Here is a 15,170-nt window from a genome sequence, read left to right on the forward strand (position 1 = left end):
AGATTTCTTAATATACGATAAGGCAAAAAAAAAAAAGTTCATATAGTCCGTTAAAGAAAAGAGGAGATACTACGTAGATATCCCAACATATGGTTTAAATGCTCTTTATCCAATACACACTGGTTCAATTGTTTTATGTTGATATTTACAAAGGAAAGTGAGAAAAACCTCAAATAGGCTGACGTAAAATGAAGCTAATTGTTGTACATGTTCCATTACATATATACATGTTAGTATATGGATAAGACTTCTACGGTTTTAAGTACTTTATAGTAGTTAAATTAAAAACAATCTAAGCAATTTGAATAATCGTTCATTCTACGGACATCAGCATCATAACATCTGTATGTCTTTTCTTCGTATAAACACGTTAATTTTACATGAAAGGGCTTTTGATAACTTAATAATCATATTTTAATTACTTTTACTTTAAATATAAAAGATTTATATTTTTTTTCATCTAAAGAATATATTATTTAAGATGCCTGTAAAAATTAAATCTCGATTTGAATAGTAGATATATCTTTTCAGTACCCAGATTCTTGCGGTACTTTTAAATTTTCTTTACCGGGCTGTCACGAAATATATTTTAACTTTCAAATAAATTTTTATAGGTAAATAGTAGGCGAGATAATAATAGCGCTTTGTTGAACAGAATCCGTCTATCACATTTAGCCTTCCTTGTTCTTTCTCATCTTTAGACAGTCTATCTACAGATATTTCTTCATAAAAGTACCTCTCTTTCTGTAGACTATTGTGTGATTTGTAAATTAATTTGGCTCAAAATTATACATGAAGTGTTAAGTTACTGTCATTACCTTACTATTTACTTGATTACAAGATTACTCTTCAAACTCTGTAGTATAGTTGTACAATTTCCATTTTGGATTGCTTATAAAGATCAGAATCAAAACCTTTCTCTTTGTTTATGCAAAGAATAGAAATACTAAAGGGAAAAAAATTTCTCAGGTTCGAAGTGTACTTATAATACAAACTTAGTTGACGCTCGATTGGTGAGATTGAAACTCGTCATGCGCGTATCACGACATGTTTTTCTTCCTCTTGTCTGTGTGTACTTTCGTTATCCCATCATAGTAACCAGAGACTTTGAAGTTTCACAGCATGTTCACTCGATCTAGAAATTATATGTGTTGATGTATTTTGAAATTGGTTTCAGAAATCTTATCTCTTAACTTTGAATAGAAATGTCCAATTATCTTAGAATAACTTCGATTCATTTACTAGCATAATATACTATTTTAAGAGGAAAAAAAAAAAGACGGATACATTAGTGAAATTTAAAACCAAAAATTGCATATCAACCATTATGAATTGTCTCAAAGTAAAAGATCGCCAAGCTATGTTCTATAGAAGATGTTACTATGATCTAGACTTTCTGTACAGAAGACTTAATACCTTCGATTGACTAAAAATGGATATTACCCTTCTGTTTTGTTTATTAAGTTACAAGAGTAACTTTTTTGGTATAGAAGTACACATTTTATAATTGTCGTATATTGTTTCGCTCAATTCGCTGTAGCCTCCATTTTGGGCCATATTTTAGCTCCACAATAAGAATCGTCCTTGACACAAATACGATAAGGGATACTGTGGTAAAGAACCATCCGATACCTATTGAATCAACACCTGGATTTACACAAAAAACTGCAAGTGCCCCTAAAATACATCTAATAGAGAAATGCAGATATGTTATCTGGCATGAATAATGAAAGCGTTCAAGGTCATACCTTGTAAAGTTATTGGATGCTATAATAGCTGCTGAGTTATTTGGGAATAAATCGACGAGAAGAGTATTGATGGCACAGAATGTAGACGATGAAGTATAGGTCACTATAAGAAAAAAACTTAATTTTCACGTAATAAATAAGTAAATATATCCAATTTCTTACTAAAAAACGCCATTGTCAATGGAGCAGCAATATGAACATGAAACTGCACACACCAACCATATGCTGATGTAAACAAACTAAATGCAATTCCCCATATCCACGTCAAGTTGAGACGAGCAGCTTCAATGGGAAATTCAGGATCAATGTTCTTTCTGCTAACTGACCTAGCAGTAACATTGTTTGTTATCAAACTATATTGAACTTTTCTTTTTCAAGTACCTTTCGGCTTGCCCGCGTTCATTACAAAAAGCTTTCGAATATCTATTAAACTGCCAATTCAATAGTCTTCCAGAACTGAAAGATCCGAGAGATGACCCAAAACCACTAGCCAAATAACATAGACCAATCTGAAGAGTATTTAACTGATAAGCTTCTGTAAAAAGCTTGGTTAAACTTGTAAGCATGCTATAGATTGCACCGTATTGCAAAGCATTATAAAACAGTAAAACTGCTATATCCTTTTCTTTTAAGTAAGATAACGATTGAAACACGTTCAAATGAAGTTTCTTTTGCTGCTTCACATCATTGTCTTCCAATATCAACTTATCTGCTTTCAACTTTTTTTCTGATAAAATATCTGCAGAAATAGGCAATCCATTATGTGTATACGTCAGTGGAGGAATGATGGAATCAAACTTTGAAATATTATCAATTGCATCTTCTCTTTGTTTCCCAAATTTTCGTTTCCAATACTGTATCGGAGTAGGGTTTGCATAACCAGATCCATCTCCTGTAAGGGATCTTAGGGTTTCTGGAAGAAAAAACACCAAAACAACCCATAATACAAAAGACATGATGGCTAAAACCCAAAAAATCCATCTATAAACAATTGTTTATATCTTTTTGCTATGATTTTTCCTTTATCTCATTACCTCCAACCCAAAGTTTGACTTATCAGTCCACCTACGAATATATTTAAGAAATAAAAAATATGAGTTTTTTTTTCTTTACCTAGAAAAGGCCCAAGTAATGGTCCGAGTTGAGTAAGCATAGAGTAAATCCCCATATATCCTCCTCTTTCTGCAGGCGTTGATATATCACCTAATAAAAATTAAACATTAAAATTGTTGAATTCTGACATAAAAAATTCTACCAATTGTGCCGGCTCCTACTGCAATAGCTGAACTGGAACCAACAGCTTGCAGCATACGCATTACTAATAAACTTGGATAGTTTTGCGAGCATCCTGCGCCAAAAGAAGCCAAAGAGTAAAACAAGAAGGTGGCTATATAAACAGGTCGTCTACCCCAGGTATCAGCCATTGCACCCCAAAAGGAAGGAGATATACCCTGAAATATCATATACATTGTCACTGTCAAACTAATAAGCTGCTCTGTTGTGTGTAAATCCTTTAGGAAACATACAAAAAAATTAGATCAGATACATTTCCTTGTCTGTTTTTTACTTGTTGTATAACATGTAAGGCAGGAAAGTAAATGTTGGTTGAAAAAGGAGAAAAGAAAGCAGACAGAGACACGGTCGTTGTGATGGCAGCCTTTTCATTTTTAGTGAAAACTGAATAAGGGGGATCTTCCTTTTCTGTGATCGTAGATGTTTCACTGTTTTCTCGTGCTATTTCAGAGGAATCAACGTTGTTTACGTTACTTATCAAAGAGGAATTGTCCGGCGAAAGGTGCTTTGTGAAATGCGGAGAATTTGACATGATGGATAATTTCAATCTTCAAGTGCGCACAGAAAGAAGAAAAGAAAGGAAAAAGTTTCGATGGTTTTTATATCAATGGTAATATTTAAACAGTTTCATTTTCAAGGTAGGGGATTATATAATGCACCTAATTGTATAAAGGATATCAGGTAGATAGAAACGTAATATTGAGTTTTTAAGGGGGTATATGGGGGCGATGAAAGGTGCAAACTAGGGCTATTTTTATAGGCCAATTTTAGTAAGGCTGGAATAATAAAATGCATAAAAATTCTGCCAGACAACAATAGGAGAATTTTTGTCTTCCCAACTTAAAGTGTGAGAACAACAGACGACAGCCTCCAAGACAAGTCAGATATGCAATTTACTTGTGTAATGTTACTCTTGAATATCATTCGCTCGTGTTACTAGCATATTTTTCTCCTTTCTTTACATATCTATAAGAACGTTATGCATATCACAGAAAGTATATATATAGTCTCAGGAGGGTAATTAAAGAAAAAGATTCGAATTGTTATGAATTATAATCAAAATGAAATCAAAGTACTAGAAGTTTTAGTAAAGCCACAATTTATAAGATCGTTCGTCATGGAGTAAATCATGCTATAAATAACTATGGACGCTTGATAGTTTGTATGGCTTTATTACTTTTTGAGGATTTTGTTTAGATTTATGGCTCGAACAGTAAAAGTACCAGTGTTCCATATAAAACCATCATTTTTAAAGAAGGAAATTGACTTTCCTTTTATGTAAGAAATAAAAGTGTTGAAGAACTGGTTTTTTCTGTTTATTCCAGGTAAAGCAAATGTTTTTTCTAAAGAAGTTTACATGTAGTTTTAAAAGAAAAATATAAAAGCTCTACCGAATTGCCGATTGGATCAACTGTGTACTGGTTTCAGGCATTATTAAGATACCTTCCGAAAAAATTCGCTCAGTTTTGTATTTATATTAAATACTCATCCTGAACGCTTTTCCATACAAAATCAACAAACATTGACGTATTGTGCATGCTTCAAGTGCGTTTCTAAGAAGAAATAGAAACATTGCGTTGAATAGATTATTTATTCAAACAAATACCAGACTTCTTGATAAAGCACCTCCCTACTCCACAGACAAGGTAATGAAATGCTATCATAATAATAACCATCAAGGACTTTCGGAAGAACAGATTATCCTGATTTGTAGAATACAACAGGAATATTATAAAGTAGTCTTGATTAGAGCTGAAATTTAATTATGCTTACAAGTAACACAAGAATGTAGCTACCAATAAAGAAAATGCAACTTAACACATGCAAATTATGGATCTGTATTACACAAAACAGATAGAAAGATTGTATATTGTATTAGGTAGTAGTCACAACTGTATCTCAGTCTATAGTTACATAGTTACTTTATATAATCAAGGTTGATGACAGATATAGCAAGATATGTAAGCTTGCAAATGATAATATCTTTTGAGCACCATAAATTACTGTTTTCAAAATGTAAAGAAACCAAAGATATATGAGCCTAAATACTTTTAACTGTCATAGCCAAGTATCTAGTCACTACAGTCAGTTTACATTGATGCGATATTTAGAAGCAACAATTGTCTCGCGTTCGATATTGTATAGTTGTTTACCAGAGAATAACAAAAGGCATACCAAACAGGAAGACTAAAGTACGAAAAACATACCTCGTGAAAAATAACAAGATAATGTAAATACTAGAGATTTTTAAATAGGCAATTTACGGGGTCCTATTTCATTATACAATTAGTTTGTTAGGTGCCAATTGAGGAAGAACACTAAAGAGGTTTAGAGCGTAAGTCAGTAAAGAAAGCGTCCAGTGGACTGATGACATCATTACTCTATGCTATTCTTTTCAAATTTCATTATTATGCAATAAATATTCAAATTGCAAAAAAAAAAAATCTAAAGTAACACACAGGGTATATTGCTCTATACATTATGAAGATGTACTTAATTTTTATTATAACTCTATACTTCTTTTTCCCATCATCAACACGGGTAAGTTATGCAGCTCTAAAACTTTCAACTAATTACAGGTGATCGTATTATTAGAAGAGCGACCTTTTGTTTGAACGAACCAGAGGATGATCACGAACAAAATAAGATTGCGACTTTGTAGATTGATCTATCTGCTCTATAAGGTAATATTCATGTTTTTACAAACCACTAACTACACAATGAAAATCAAAAAGAACACCGTTGACGACAAAACTCCAATCAGCGGCATAAGCAGTCCATACACAGCAAGCAAAAGATTTAGACGGTATCAGGGACGCAATTGGATAAAGCAGACAAAAGAGAATAAAAGACACTTTAAATTTAGAGATGATTAATGAAAGAAAAATGTGTTTAAGCCAATCCTGTCTCATGCTTAGTGTTCCAAGGAGGATCATAGTCAAAGTGAGGATTGTTTTCTTAAGAACATTGATAAAGGATGTACACGATTAAAGTAAAGCTGGCAGGGATCAACCAACTCGGGTTCGATCAACAGACTTAGAAGGGATATCAATGGTCAAAAACGGCTGCCAGTTCAACCGAATAATGTGATGATTCAAAGATTTGAGACTTTGAAAAAAAAAAAAAAAAAAAAAAAAGAAGCAGGCATTATCGAAAATGACTTGTTGTTTCTGGAGCAAGTAACCAGTAAGATCTGAAGTCAAAAAAGATGGTCCCACTAGTCCAGGGCAATCGATCACAACCACATCAAATAGGGCAAGGAAGCGTGAAATGAAGCAAGCTTTATGATGATCAAAGAGTTTAAAGAAGTAAAATCAGCAAATCATGAGATACAGTAATTTTTGAAATGCAATGATGATGAAGTGGTTTTAAATGAGCACTGTGGATGAAAGGATTGTAACAAGTAACACTGAGAATGTTATTACCAAACCAATGTATATCCTGATCCCTTGCATAGTGTTTTCGTACTTGATAATACATTTAAAACAAAAGGACAGGTTAGAAAAAGAGGTTGTGCAGATGAGTCTGTTCGCATCAATGGTGCTATCATTTCTTAAGTTACAGATTGTATGAGATTAAAATAAAGAATTTATTTACAAATGATGTATATAGCGTTTTTTTTTTTTTTTTTTTTTTTTTTTTTAAAGAATTCTAATCTTTGCAAATTGCTTTATAACTTCGGGTTCATTTGTAACATTGTATAGTTCATCAATTAGAGCTGAACGGAAAGTTCCTGGGCCGTTAACATACTCTCGTTTACTGGCAATTTCTGAAGCAATTGTGACTACAAGGATAGCAGTGACTGTGGCTAAGAGATGATCAGTCTTTGGACAGGCTGCTACAAAACATGCAACAACAGAGGACACCAAGCATCCACTGCCTGTGATCAAAGGTAAAAAGGGCGAGCCATTTTCAATAGCAAACACCCGGTTGCCATCAGATACATAGTCGATAGGCCCAGTCATGCCAATAATACAACCTATGTATTTATGAATGAGTACATGATGAGTTTCAAACGAGATTTGTGAAGCTACCGTTCTTTCTAGCTAAATATTTAACAGTATCAACCATTAATGATTCTTCACAGTTACCGATCGAGTCTACCCCTCTTGATTTTCCTTCGATGCCTGCCATTGATAATATTTCACCCGTGTTACCCTTGATCACAGATAGTTTACATTCATCCAGGAAACGTGTTAAAATTTCTTTTCTGAACTTAGTCGCACCGCATCCAACAGGATCAAGAACAACTGGATGTCCATATTTGTGGTTGGCCTGTGCTGCAAAGATCATTGTGTCAATGTCATTCAATGTACCCATATTTAACAACATGGCTCCATTGACCTTTGCAAGGTCATCGATTTCAGCACGATTGGTGGACATGATGGGTGAAGCTCCAACAGCCAGGGTAGCATTGGCGTTATCATTAATAACCACATAATCTAACTCATATGAGATTCCCTTTTGAAACAAGTTACCCTTTCAGACTTACTTGTGATGTGATGCACCATTGGATTTAATGACCGCACACTCTTTGCCTTCTTAACAGCAAAGTCAAGAGTTTCCTCTACTGTGCAATCATGTACAATCCCAGTTTTCTTGAAAGATTTTTGGATTAGTTCTTTCAATTCCTCGCATGTCTTCTTGGGATCTTCAGCTGCCATGATAGCAGACACAATGGCCAAGCCTTCAAGACAGTCATGCGTCGTTTGCGAACCTTCTAATAATTCGGCAGCATTCTTTGCGCTGATGCCACCAATAGCTACAGCAGGAATACGATTGGCTTCCATGGATTTCATGATTCCTTTTTGTTTATAAAAAAAAAGTTTCAGTGATCATTGGCTGGTGTAGAGGTATTTTATCTTACTCTTGACGCCTTCGACGCCTAAAGGTTGTTTTGTCAACTTTTTTGTGGAAGTAAACCACACGGCACCAATCCCAAGGTAATCTGCACCACCGAGAATAGCAGCTTTTGCTTCCTCTTCGTTATTACAAGAAACACCAATGATCTTTTTGGATCCCAACATGGCGCGTGCTTGAGCTAATGGCATGTCATCCTGTCCAATATGAACCCCTTCAGCATCGACTGCCAAAGCGACGTCAATACGGTCATTGATAATAAGAGGCACACCAAAGCGACGTGTGAGTTCCTTTACTTGAAGTGCAAGCTTCACAAAGGGACCCGTGTCTGAATCCTTTTCACGTAGTTGAACTAATGTCACGCCACCCTCAAGTGCTTTCTCGATTTGACCCAGAAAGGTCTTTCCGTCAGGCACAAGCGAACTGTCAGTAACAAGATAAAGTGAATAGTCGACTTTTTTAATAGACATTGTGAGAAAGCAAGGGTAAAGAAAAAAAAAGGGAATTATTCTGAACTTGGGATTTCTTTTTTCCTCTTTTGGTTGCGGCACTTTATTCAATGGAAGCAGTAGCATATCGATAGAGATGTGACACAACGAAAAAAACAGATGATCAACAGAAAAAATGGGTTATCAGATAGGGACAATAAGTGGATGTGCTCCATTTAAAACAGTCGATTTTTAATGTTATTCTGAGCTTGTTCGTATCAATTTTATCAATCACGAATGCAAATTACCGAAAAGAGAGAGTTGCCTTATAAAATCTGTTTGCAAAACCTATTGTTTTCTCTTTTTCCATGTCTTTGTTTGGTATAGTAACAAATGATGGACACACTTAACAGACTTATTAGCTATAGCTTTACTGTTAGTATCACCAAGGACAATAGTGTGTTTAAGATATAAGGTGGTGCAGACTGAGCTGTTTATGATTCAGATTAAATGATTTATTGAGAAATAATGTTTGGTAGGCATTAACATAAACGAAGACCCATTTCCCAAAACATGATCTCCAAACGAACACCTTGTTCAAAAGTAGTACAGACTTCTTTGAATCGTTCCTCTGAGGAAGATATAAAACGTTTTGCTAAACCTTCGAGCTCCACTATTCAGATCATGTCATTAATCGTTTTTTTCTTGATTTGGTTATGCTATCACTATTTACCGATGCCATGAGTCACAGCTTTCTGATAGTCATCCGCTGCATATTGACAAATCCAACTCCAGTAAAGATTTCCCTCTGAGTCATACTGGATTAATAAAATAAAAAAAAGAGGGGACTTATTTACTGATACCTCTTTTTGTAGCTGGATCATTATAAAGTATACGACCGATATCACCATACCCAATGAGGCAGGGTGCCATAGCGGTCTTCAAGTCAAGCAGATCACCAGAGGCACCCTTGTCTAATACAAACCGAGTGTATGCCGCGTTATAGACACTTTCAGGTGTACTGAGCACATCTTCCTCTGTCACACCCCACTTGGCACAATAATCCAAATGCAGTTGAGACTCTTTGGCGATATGAACCACAATAGCCGCATTCGCCGCGATTTCTTCCATCGTTCTGCCTAGAGGATAGAAAGGTTTGAATTTGGAGTGAGAGGATGAAGAAGAAAGTTACATTTGTAGGAAGCAAGAGCAGCAGCTCGAGCGTAATGCTGCAGGTAAAGATAATCTTGTTTGAGATAATAAATGAAGGATTCGGTTGGAAGGGTGCCATCAGCAATTCCGCGAACGAACGGATGGTGAATGAATTCTGACCAAAGGTTGTCTGGTAAACTTTCCATGACGGCTGTCAAGAAAGTTTGACTGTAGAAAGTGATTGATTAGTTTGAAGCTTGTTTAGTGGAATCTATTACCCTTCGTATGGTGACCATTTCAAAGGGTGAAAGTGATTGATTGGACCACTTCCTTTTCCTATTTCGACCAGTGGTTGATCGATAGCGTCCTTTACATAACGAATGGCATTGGCAGAGGCAACCTTGACTTTGACAGATGGCTGCTGTTAGTCTTACTGTGTCCTTCTTCACTAAAGCCTTTTACCTGAAGCGCCCTTGGCTAATTCTCCAGCCAAAGCGGCCGAGAGCGTACAGCCTGTGCCGTGTGTATTCTTTGTGTCGACAAACGCATTTGAAATTTCAAAGAACGCATCATGTTCAGAATCATAGAGAACATCTGTTACTTGCTTTGTTCCACTGACGTCAAGAGGTAAATGCCCCCCTTTGAGCAAGACAAACCTGGGTCCCAACTCGGCTACATTTTTTGCCGCTGAGCGCATGGCTTCTAATGTATCGATTGATCCGGCCGATAGGTTTAACAAAACCTCTGCTTCAGGCACATTGGGTGTCAAGACATAGGTCAAAGGCAGCAGATCAGAGATCAAGGCTTCCATAGCATCAGATGCCAGCAAACGAGACCCGCTCGTGGATATCATGACAGGATCAAGGACGACATACTTTGATTGTTCTGGGAATTGCCTGAGTGTGGTGGCTACTGATTGAATGATAGTGGCTGAGGAAAGCATGCCGATCTTGATAGCATCTGTACCAATGTCACTCAAGACGGATACGATTTGCTTTGCTACAAATTCAGAAGGAATATTGTGAATGCCGTCGACGCCTAAGGTGTTTTGAGATGTCACTGAGGTAATAACAGAGGTTGCATAAACGCGAAGTGAAGTGAGTGTTTTGATGTCTGCCTGAATACCCGCACCCCTACGTTTCTTTTTTTATTATTTAAAAGTTGAAAGATACAAAACCTTCTTACCCTCCACTATCACTTCCTGCAATGGTTAAAACTCTAGGAATATTGGACATTTATTACACACACACAAAAAAAAAAGGTAAAAAAAAATATGCAAAAAGAAAGAAAGAGAAGAGAGAGAGGTTTACATAATTTGGAAAGGGTTTTTTTTTTTTAGATGGAATCTTTCTATTTTATTTGCCGCCCATCATTGCCTTGAATTCTTCAAAACTAATTTTACCATCTCCGTTGCTATCAGCTTCTTTAATCATAGCATCCAATTCTTCTTCAGTCAGTGTTTCATTTAGTGATGACATTACTTTATGTAACTCTTCACGATCAATCACACCATTTCCATCCGCATCAAACACTCTAGATCATGAAATCAATGGACTGTATTCTTTTGTCCAAATGACTTACTTGAATGCTTCTTGAAGATCGTCTGCATCATTATCAGTCTTCAAGTTCTTGACAAGTCCAAGAAATTCATTGAAGTCAATTGTTCCATTTCCATCTGCGTCAACATCATTCACCTAAGGGCTTAGAATGAGGAAAAAAAAATGAATTTATTTGCCTGTTTTACTTTACCATATCTTGAAGTTCAGCATCACTAGGATTCATACCAAAAGAACGGAGAACAACACCAAGTTCATTAGCACTGATACTTCCATCACCGTCTTTGTCAAACAGTTGAAATGCTTCACGATATTCAGCAATTTGTTCTTGTGATAATTGGTCACTCTACAGAAAAAATGACAAATTTTTGTTATAAAATCTGAAAGGAAATTGAATTTTAATAAGAAAAAAAAAACATTTACCATTTTTTTTTAAAAAAAATTATTCTATATTAAAAAGAAGAAAGAAAAGGGTATTTTTAGGAATCTTGATTTTTCTTTAAAAAGAAAAAAAAAAAAAAAAAGAGAAAGAGAGAAAGAGAGAAAGAGAGTGAGAGATCATTACTGCTAAATTAAAATTTTTTTTTATTTTATTTTTATTTTTGCCTTTTTTGTTACTTTATAAAAAAAATGCGATTTGTTGCTTTATTTTATATAAAATGTACACTGTTTTCCCCCCTCTTTTCTTTTATTTTACAGATAAAAAAAAAGTTGTTTTGTATGCAATCAAACCAAATGTATTCATAAAAGAATGAATCAATCCAATGTCTTTTTGAACGTTTACCTTCGTGAAACGTTACACTTGTAAGCCTCGTTTATTTTTATTCCAACACAAAAAAAAAGGGGGGGAAAGGAGGGAAAAGATTTGTTTACTTGTGAGATGAATCTCGGCTTTGAGATATTCTAAAGGTTGAATAAAAGAAATGACGCTTGTTTATTGAAATCAAATCATGTTTTGATCTGTTACCGTATTTCAAATTCCCTGATGACAGGGAAATAAAAAGCTCAGAAGATGAACAAACAATATGAATAACGTGTTTATGAAAATAACCATTTAGACATTCTCCTTTTCACTGTCATTCAATCTTTGTCACAACCGTATGATTCACCCATAGATCTTATCGTGATTTTCAACCTTTTTTTTTTTTTTTTTCTTTACACAAACTCTGTGACTTTAAAGTAGCTGATTCATTCACCCACTCTGTGTAAACTATTTTTGATCTTGAAACACTGTCTTTTTATAAATCTCTTGATCTTTCTCTCTTGACAAACAGCGGTTTCCACACGTCATGACACTGAATAGTGTGCAAACTGTCATGAAACAGCGGACTTTTCTGATAGCTTGATCACTGCTTGCTTTCATTCTGGGCCACCCCTGTATTTCATCTTTGCTTTAGATCCAATCATCTTGCCATTTATCCTCCGCCGTTTAACCATCCTCTAAGCCCTAGGATATGGACGTGGGGTGGTAAGGACAGGTGGTTGTCATCCGATCCTTTGGTACCAAATGCCGAAGGCTCCGAGTATGAAAGCAAGTCACGAAGCGAACCGTGTTGGGCTATCAAGCCATGCGCTGTGTTGGAAAGGGAAATGGGTGACCCCTCTTTTATAAGGTTTTGCTGCAGAACAACAGGGTCTCACTCGATCCATTTTCCTTTTTTATCAAACAAAAAGAGGGTTATTTTTAATTCAGCAGTCTTTTAATAAATATTAAAAATACATCCATTTTCTAAAAATAAACAAAAAGGATGACGTTTGTTTTGAATGAAACCAACGGGTGCGAATCAAACCGATGCTTGTTCAAGTTGAATGAGAGTTTATAAATTGAGGTGGAAAATCCAATTCGATCAAATAACCAGAACTGGCCATATCGTTTGGAACTTGAAATAGATTTTGATGCAATAATCCTACGACTTGCTCCCACTGCATCTTGCTGCCAATAGAATAAAACAAGGCAAATTCTCTTGCCAATCCTTTCAAACGATCCACTTCTACTTCCCAGTGAACCTGACATCGATCTCTTTTAGATCACTCTCATCCCCCCCCCTCTCTTTTTCTCTTTACCTGTGTTGCAATATTATAAAGCAGTAAAGGAAGTCTTTCGACTGAGGGCACATAATTTTTGATCAACATCGGAAGTGACTCGAGTTGACCATCCAAAGTAACCGAGAACCTGAATTGATGATTTAAAATATCTCTTTGGTCGATCACAGCATTCTGTAGCTGTCGTAGTTCTTGTTCACTTTGGGTCATCAGACAAAAGCAGGCACGAAGAGAGACAGGCTCAGAGAGTGTCAACAGACCGAATTGACCGAATTGATGAATGATGACTTGATAAAAGAATTCTTCACTAATCAACCCTTGAGTGTTTGTTCTCTTGCTTGAATCTCCTTACCTGATCACTGAAGGATTCATCAAATAATATCGATCGTTGTAAGCGGACACAACCAGATTGCTGTCAACATACTCAATGAGTTCATGTCCTGTCAGCAATCGACTCAAGTCTGTTTGAAGACATGTAGGATGACACTGAACAAATAAAATGATGTTTCAAACTTACTTTTATCTTTGGCTTGGTTTATCTCTTTTTGAATTTGAACAATCCTTTTGAAATCTTCCTCTTCTTCAACCGATTTTTCTAAAATTGGCACAACATCGATATCGTCATCATCCGAAGCCTTGTTCAATCTCCTGACTGCTCCTTCCTTTGAACCACTGACGACTGTCTTCTTCGTTTCTATCAAAGGCCATGGCTTGGTGTTCTTGCGGTGTCTTTGGGGTCTGTGTGAGTCTGGGGTGTGTTTGGGTACCTCTTGCTGGGAAGTAGGCAACACACTCTGGTGATCATGGTCATCCTTCCTGGACACTTTCTTAAAGTAATGATCTAGTGTAGCTTTCTAAGAAATAGAAATCGTCAGGGAAGAAAAGAAAGAAAGAAAGAGGTTATACTGTCTGAGGCACTCTATCCCTCTTCTCTTGCTTGTCTTTTAATAAAGGAAGGCTGATTGAATCATGCAATAGTTGACACAGGTCATGAAGGATATTCTGTTCATTCAACAAGTACAACTGAAAGCATGGTTTATTAAAGTTCACGCTTGTTGATCACCTTACCTCTTTCTTTGTTGGATGCACATTGACGTCCACATGAGATGGATCGATCCTTAGGCTGATATATAAGAATGGCGGTTTATAGTTTGTTTTCATGTCAGCATACACTTTGTAAAGCTGTCTTTTCATCTTTAGGTTGTCAACAAGATGATCTGTTAAAAAAAAGGAGGGGATCAATTCATGTTTTTGTCTTAAAGGTCACCTTTCTTACTATTCACGAATAGGATAAAGACAGCATTTTTCTCTTTTGTCGGGTATGCTTCGGTCATATCAGAATATAACAGTGTACAATTGTATCTTTTATTACAATATTCTGTACATTTGACGTGAGACGCAACAAACTTTCCGAGTACTCTCTGTATTCGATCGATTTGTGCTTGTTCAGACGGATAGTTTAAATCAACCACCTCTTCCTACACATGCGTTAATGATGATTTTTACACGAAAAAAAGAAATAAAAGAAAGAGTGCACCCTTTTTAATATGAAGCTAATCTGATAATAATGAATAGCATAATTTTGAACACATGTTTGAATGTGACCATATTCTTCTTGACCCGACTTTAGGGCCTTTCTTCTTTGTGGCATATTTTCAAACAAGCCTTGAACCTGAAAGGAAAAAAGAAAGAAAGATTCAAGTCTATCTCATGTCTGAACCCATCTTACTATCATCATAGTCCCACTGTTACTAGCGCATGGTCTTGGTTTATCTAAAAGTGTTCCATTCTTATAATTTGCTCTAGACAAGCAGTGTGTGAGAGAGAAAGAAAAGGAGAGCAAGCAGCAAATAAGACAATTTACTGATATCCACATAAAGCATCCTTTGTTTTTGAGACAATGCTTACGTTTGATACATTCGATATGCTTGCAAGTGCTTCACCTCGGAACCCAAATGTGCTCAGTTGGCTTAAATCAGAAAAGGTTTCTATTTTACTTGTCGTATGTCTTTCACAAATGATAGACAAGTCATCTCTCTGTCAATTGTCATTTTAAAACCAATCACTCAGTTCAATCGTACCTGTATACC

General features: G+C 35.8%; 5 protein-coding genes across 5 annotated transcripts; all 5 read right to left on the reverse strand.

The window, feature by feature from the left end:
- Nucleotides 1-2,709: 2,709 nt before the first annotated feature.
- Nucleotides 2,710-3,573, reverse strand: RO3G_17110 (uncharacterized protein; the record flags this gene model as incomplete). Its single annotated transcript, XM_067671694.1, has 4 exons — nucleotides 2,710-2,729; nucleotides 2,862-2,951; nucleotides 3,004-3,199; nucleotides 3,316-3,573. 4 exons carry the CDS (start codon nucleotides 3,571-3,573, stop codon nucleotides 2,710-2,712), a joined length of 564 nt encoding a protein of 187 aa, XP_067527908.1.
- Nucleotides 3,574-6,682: 3,109 nt separating this feature from the next.
- Nucleotides 6,683-8,371, reverse strand: RO3G_17111 (uncharacterized protein; the record flags this gene model as incomplete). Its single annotated transcript, XM_067671695.1, has 4 exons — nucleotides 6,683-7,020; nucleotides 7,076-7,483; nucleotides 7,534-7,845; nucleotides 7,909-8,371. The coding sequence occupies 4 exons, from the start codon at nucleotides 8,369-8,371 to the stop codon at nucleotides 6,683-6,685; spliced, it is 1,521 nt and encodes a 506-aa protein (XP_067527909.1).
- Nucleotides 8,372-8,871: 500 nt separating this feature from the next.
- Nucleotides 8,872-10,716, reverse strand: RO3G_17112 (uncharacterized protein; the record flags this gene model as incomplete). The annotated part of the gene is made up of 6 exons (XM_067671696.1): nucleotides 8,872-9,002; nucleotides 9,187-9,468; nucleotides 9,522-9,709; nucleotides 9,760-9,886; nucleotides 9,944-10,614; nucleotides 10,667-10,716. 6 exons carry the CDS (start codon nucleotides 10,714-10,716, stop codon nucleotides 8,872-8,874), a joined length of 1,449 nt encoding a protein of 482 aa, XP_067527910.1.
- Nucleotides 10,717-11,058: 342 nt separating this feature from the next.
- On the reverse strand, nucleotides 11,059-11,463 carry RO3G_17113 (uncharacterized protein; the record flags this gene model as incomplete). Its single annotated transcript, XM_067671697.1, has 3 exons — nucleotides 11,059-11,175; nucleotides 11,231-11,383; nucleotides 11,461-11,463. 3 exons carry the CDS (start codon nucleotides 11,461-11,463, stop codon nucleotides 11,059-11,061), a joined length of 273 nt encoding a protein of 90 aa, XP_067527911.1.
- A 1,374-nt stretch (nucleotides 11,464-12,837) lies between these two features.
- On the reverse strand, nucleotides 12,838-14,113 carry RO3G_17114 (uncharacterized protein; the record flags this gene model as incomplete). The annotated part of the gene is made up of 5 exons (XM_067671698.1): nucleotides 12,838-13,044; nucleotides 13,102-13,387; nucleotides 13,433-13,541; nucleotides 13,598-13,934; nucleotides 14,102-14,113. 5 exons carry the CDS (start codon nucleotides 14,111-14,113, stop codon nucleotides 12,838-12,840), a joined length of 951 nt encoding a protein of 316 aa, XP_067527912.1.
- Nucleotides 14,114-15,170: the final 1,057 nt, after the last annotated feature.

This window comes from Rhizopus delemar, genomic scaffold, assembly GCF_000149305.1.
Source record: "Rhizopus delemar RA 99-880 supercont3.26 genomic scaffold, whole genome shotgun sequence".
Lineage (NCBI taxonomy): Eukaryota > Fungi > Mucoromycota > Mucoromycetes > Mucorales > Rhizopodaceae > Rhizopus > Rhizopus delemar.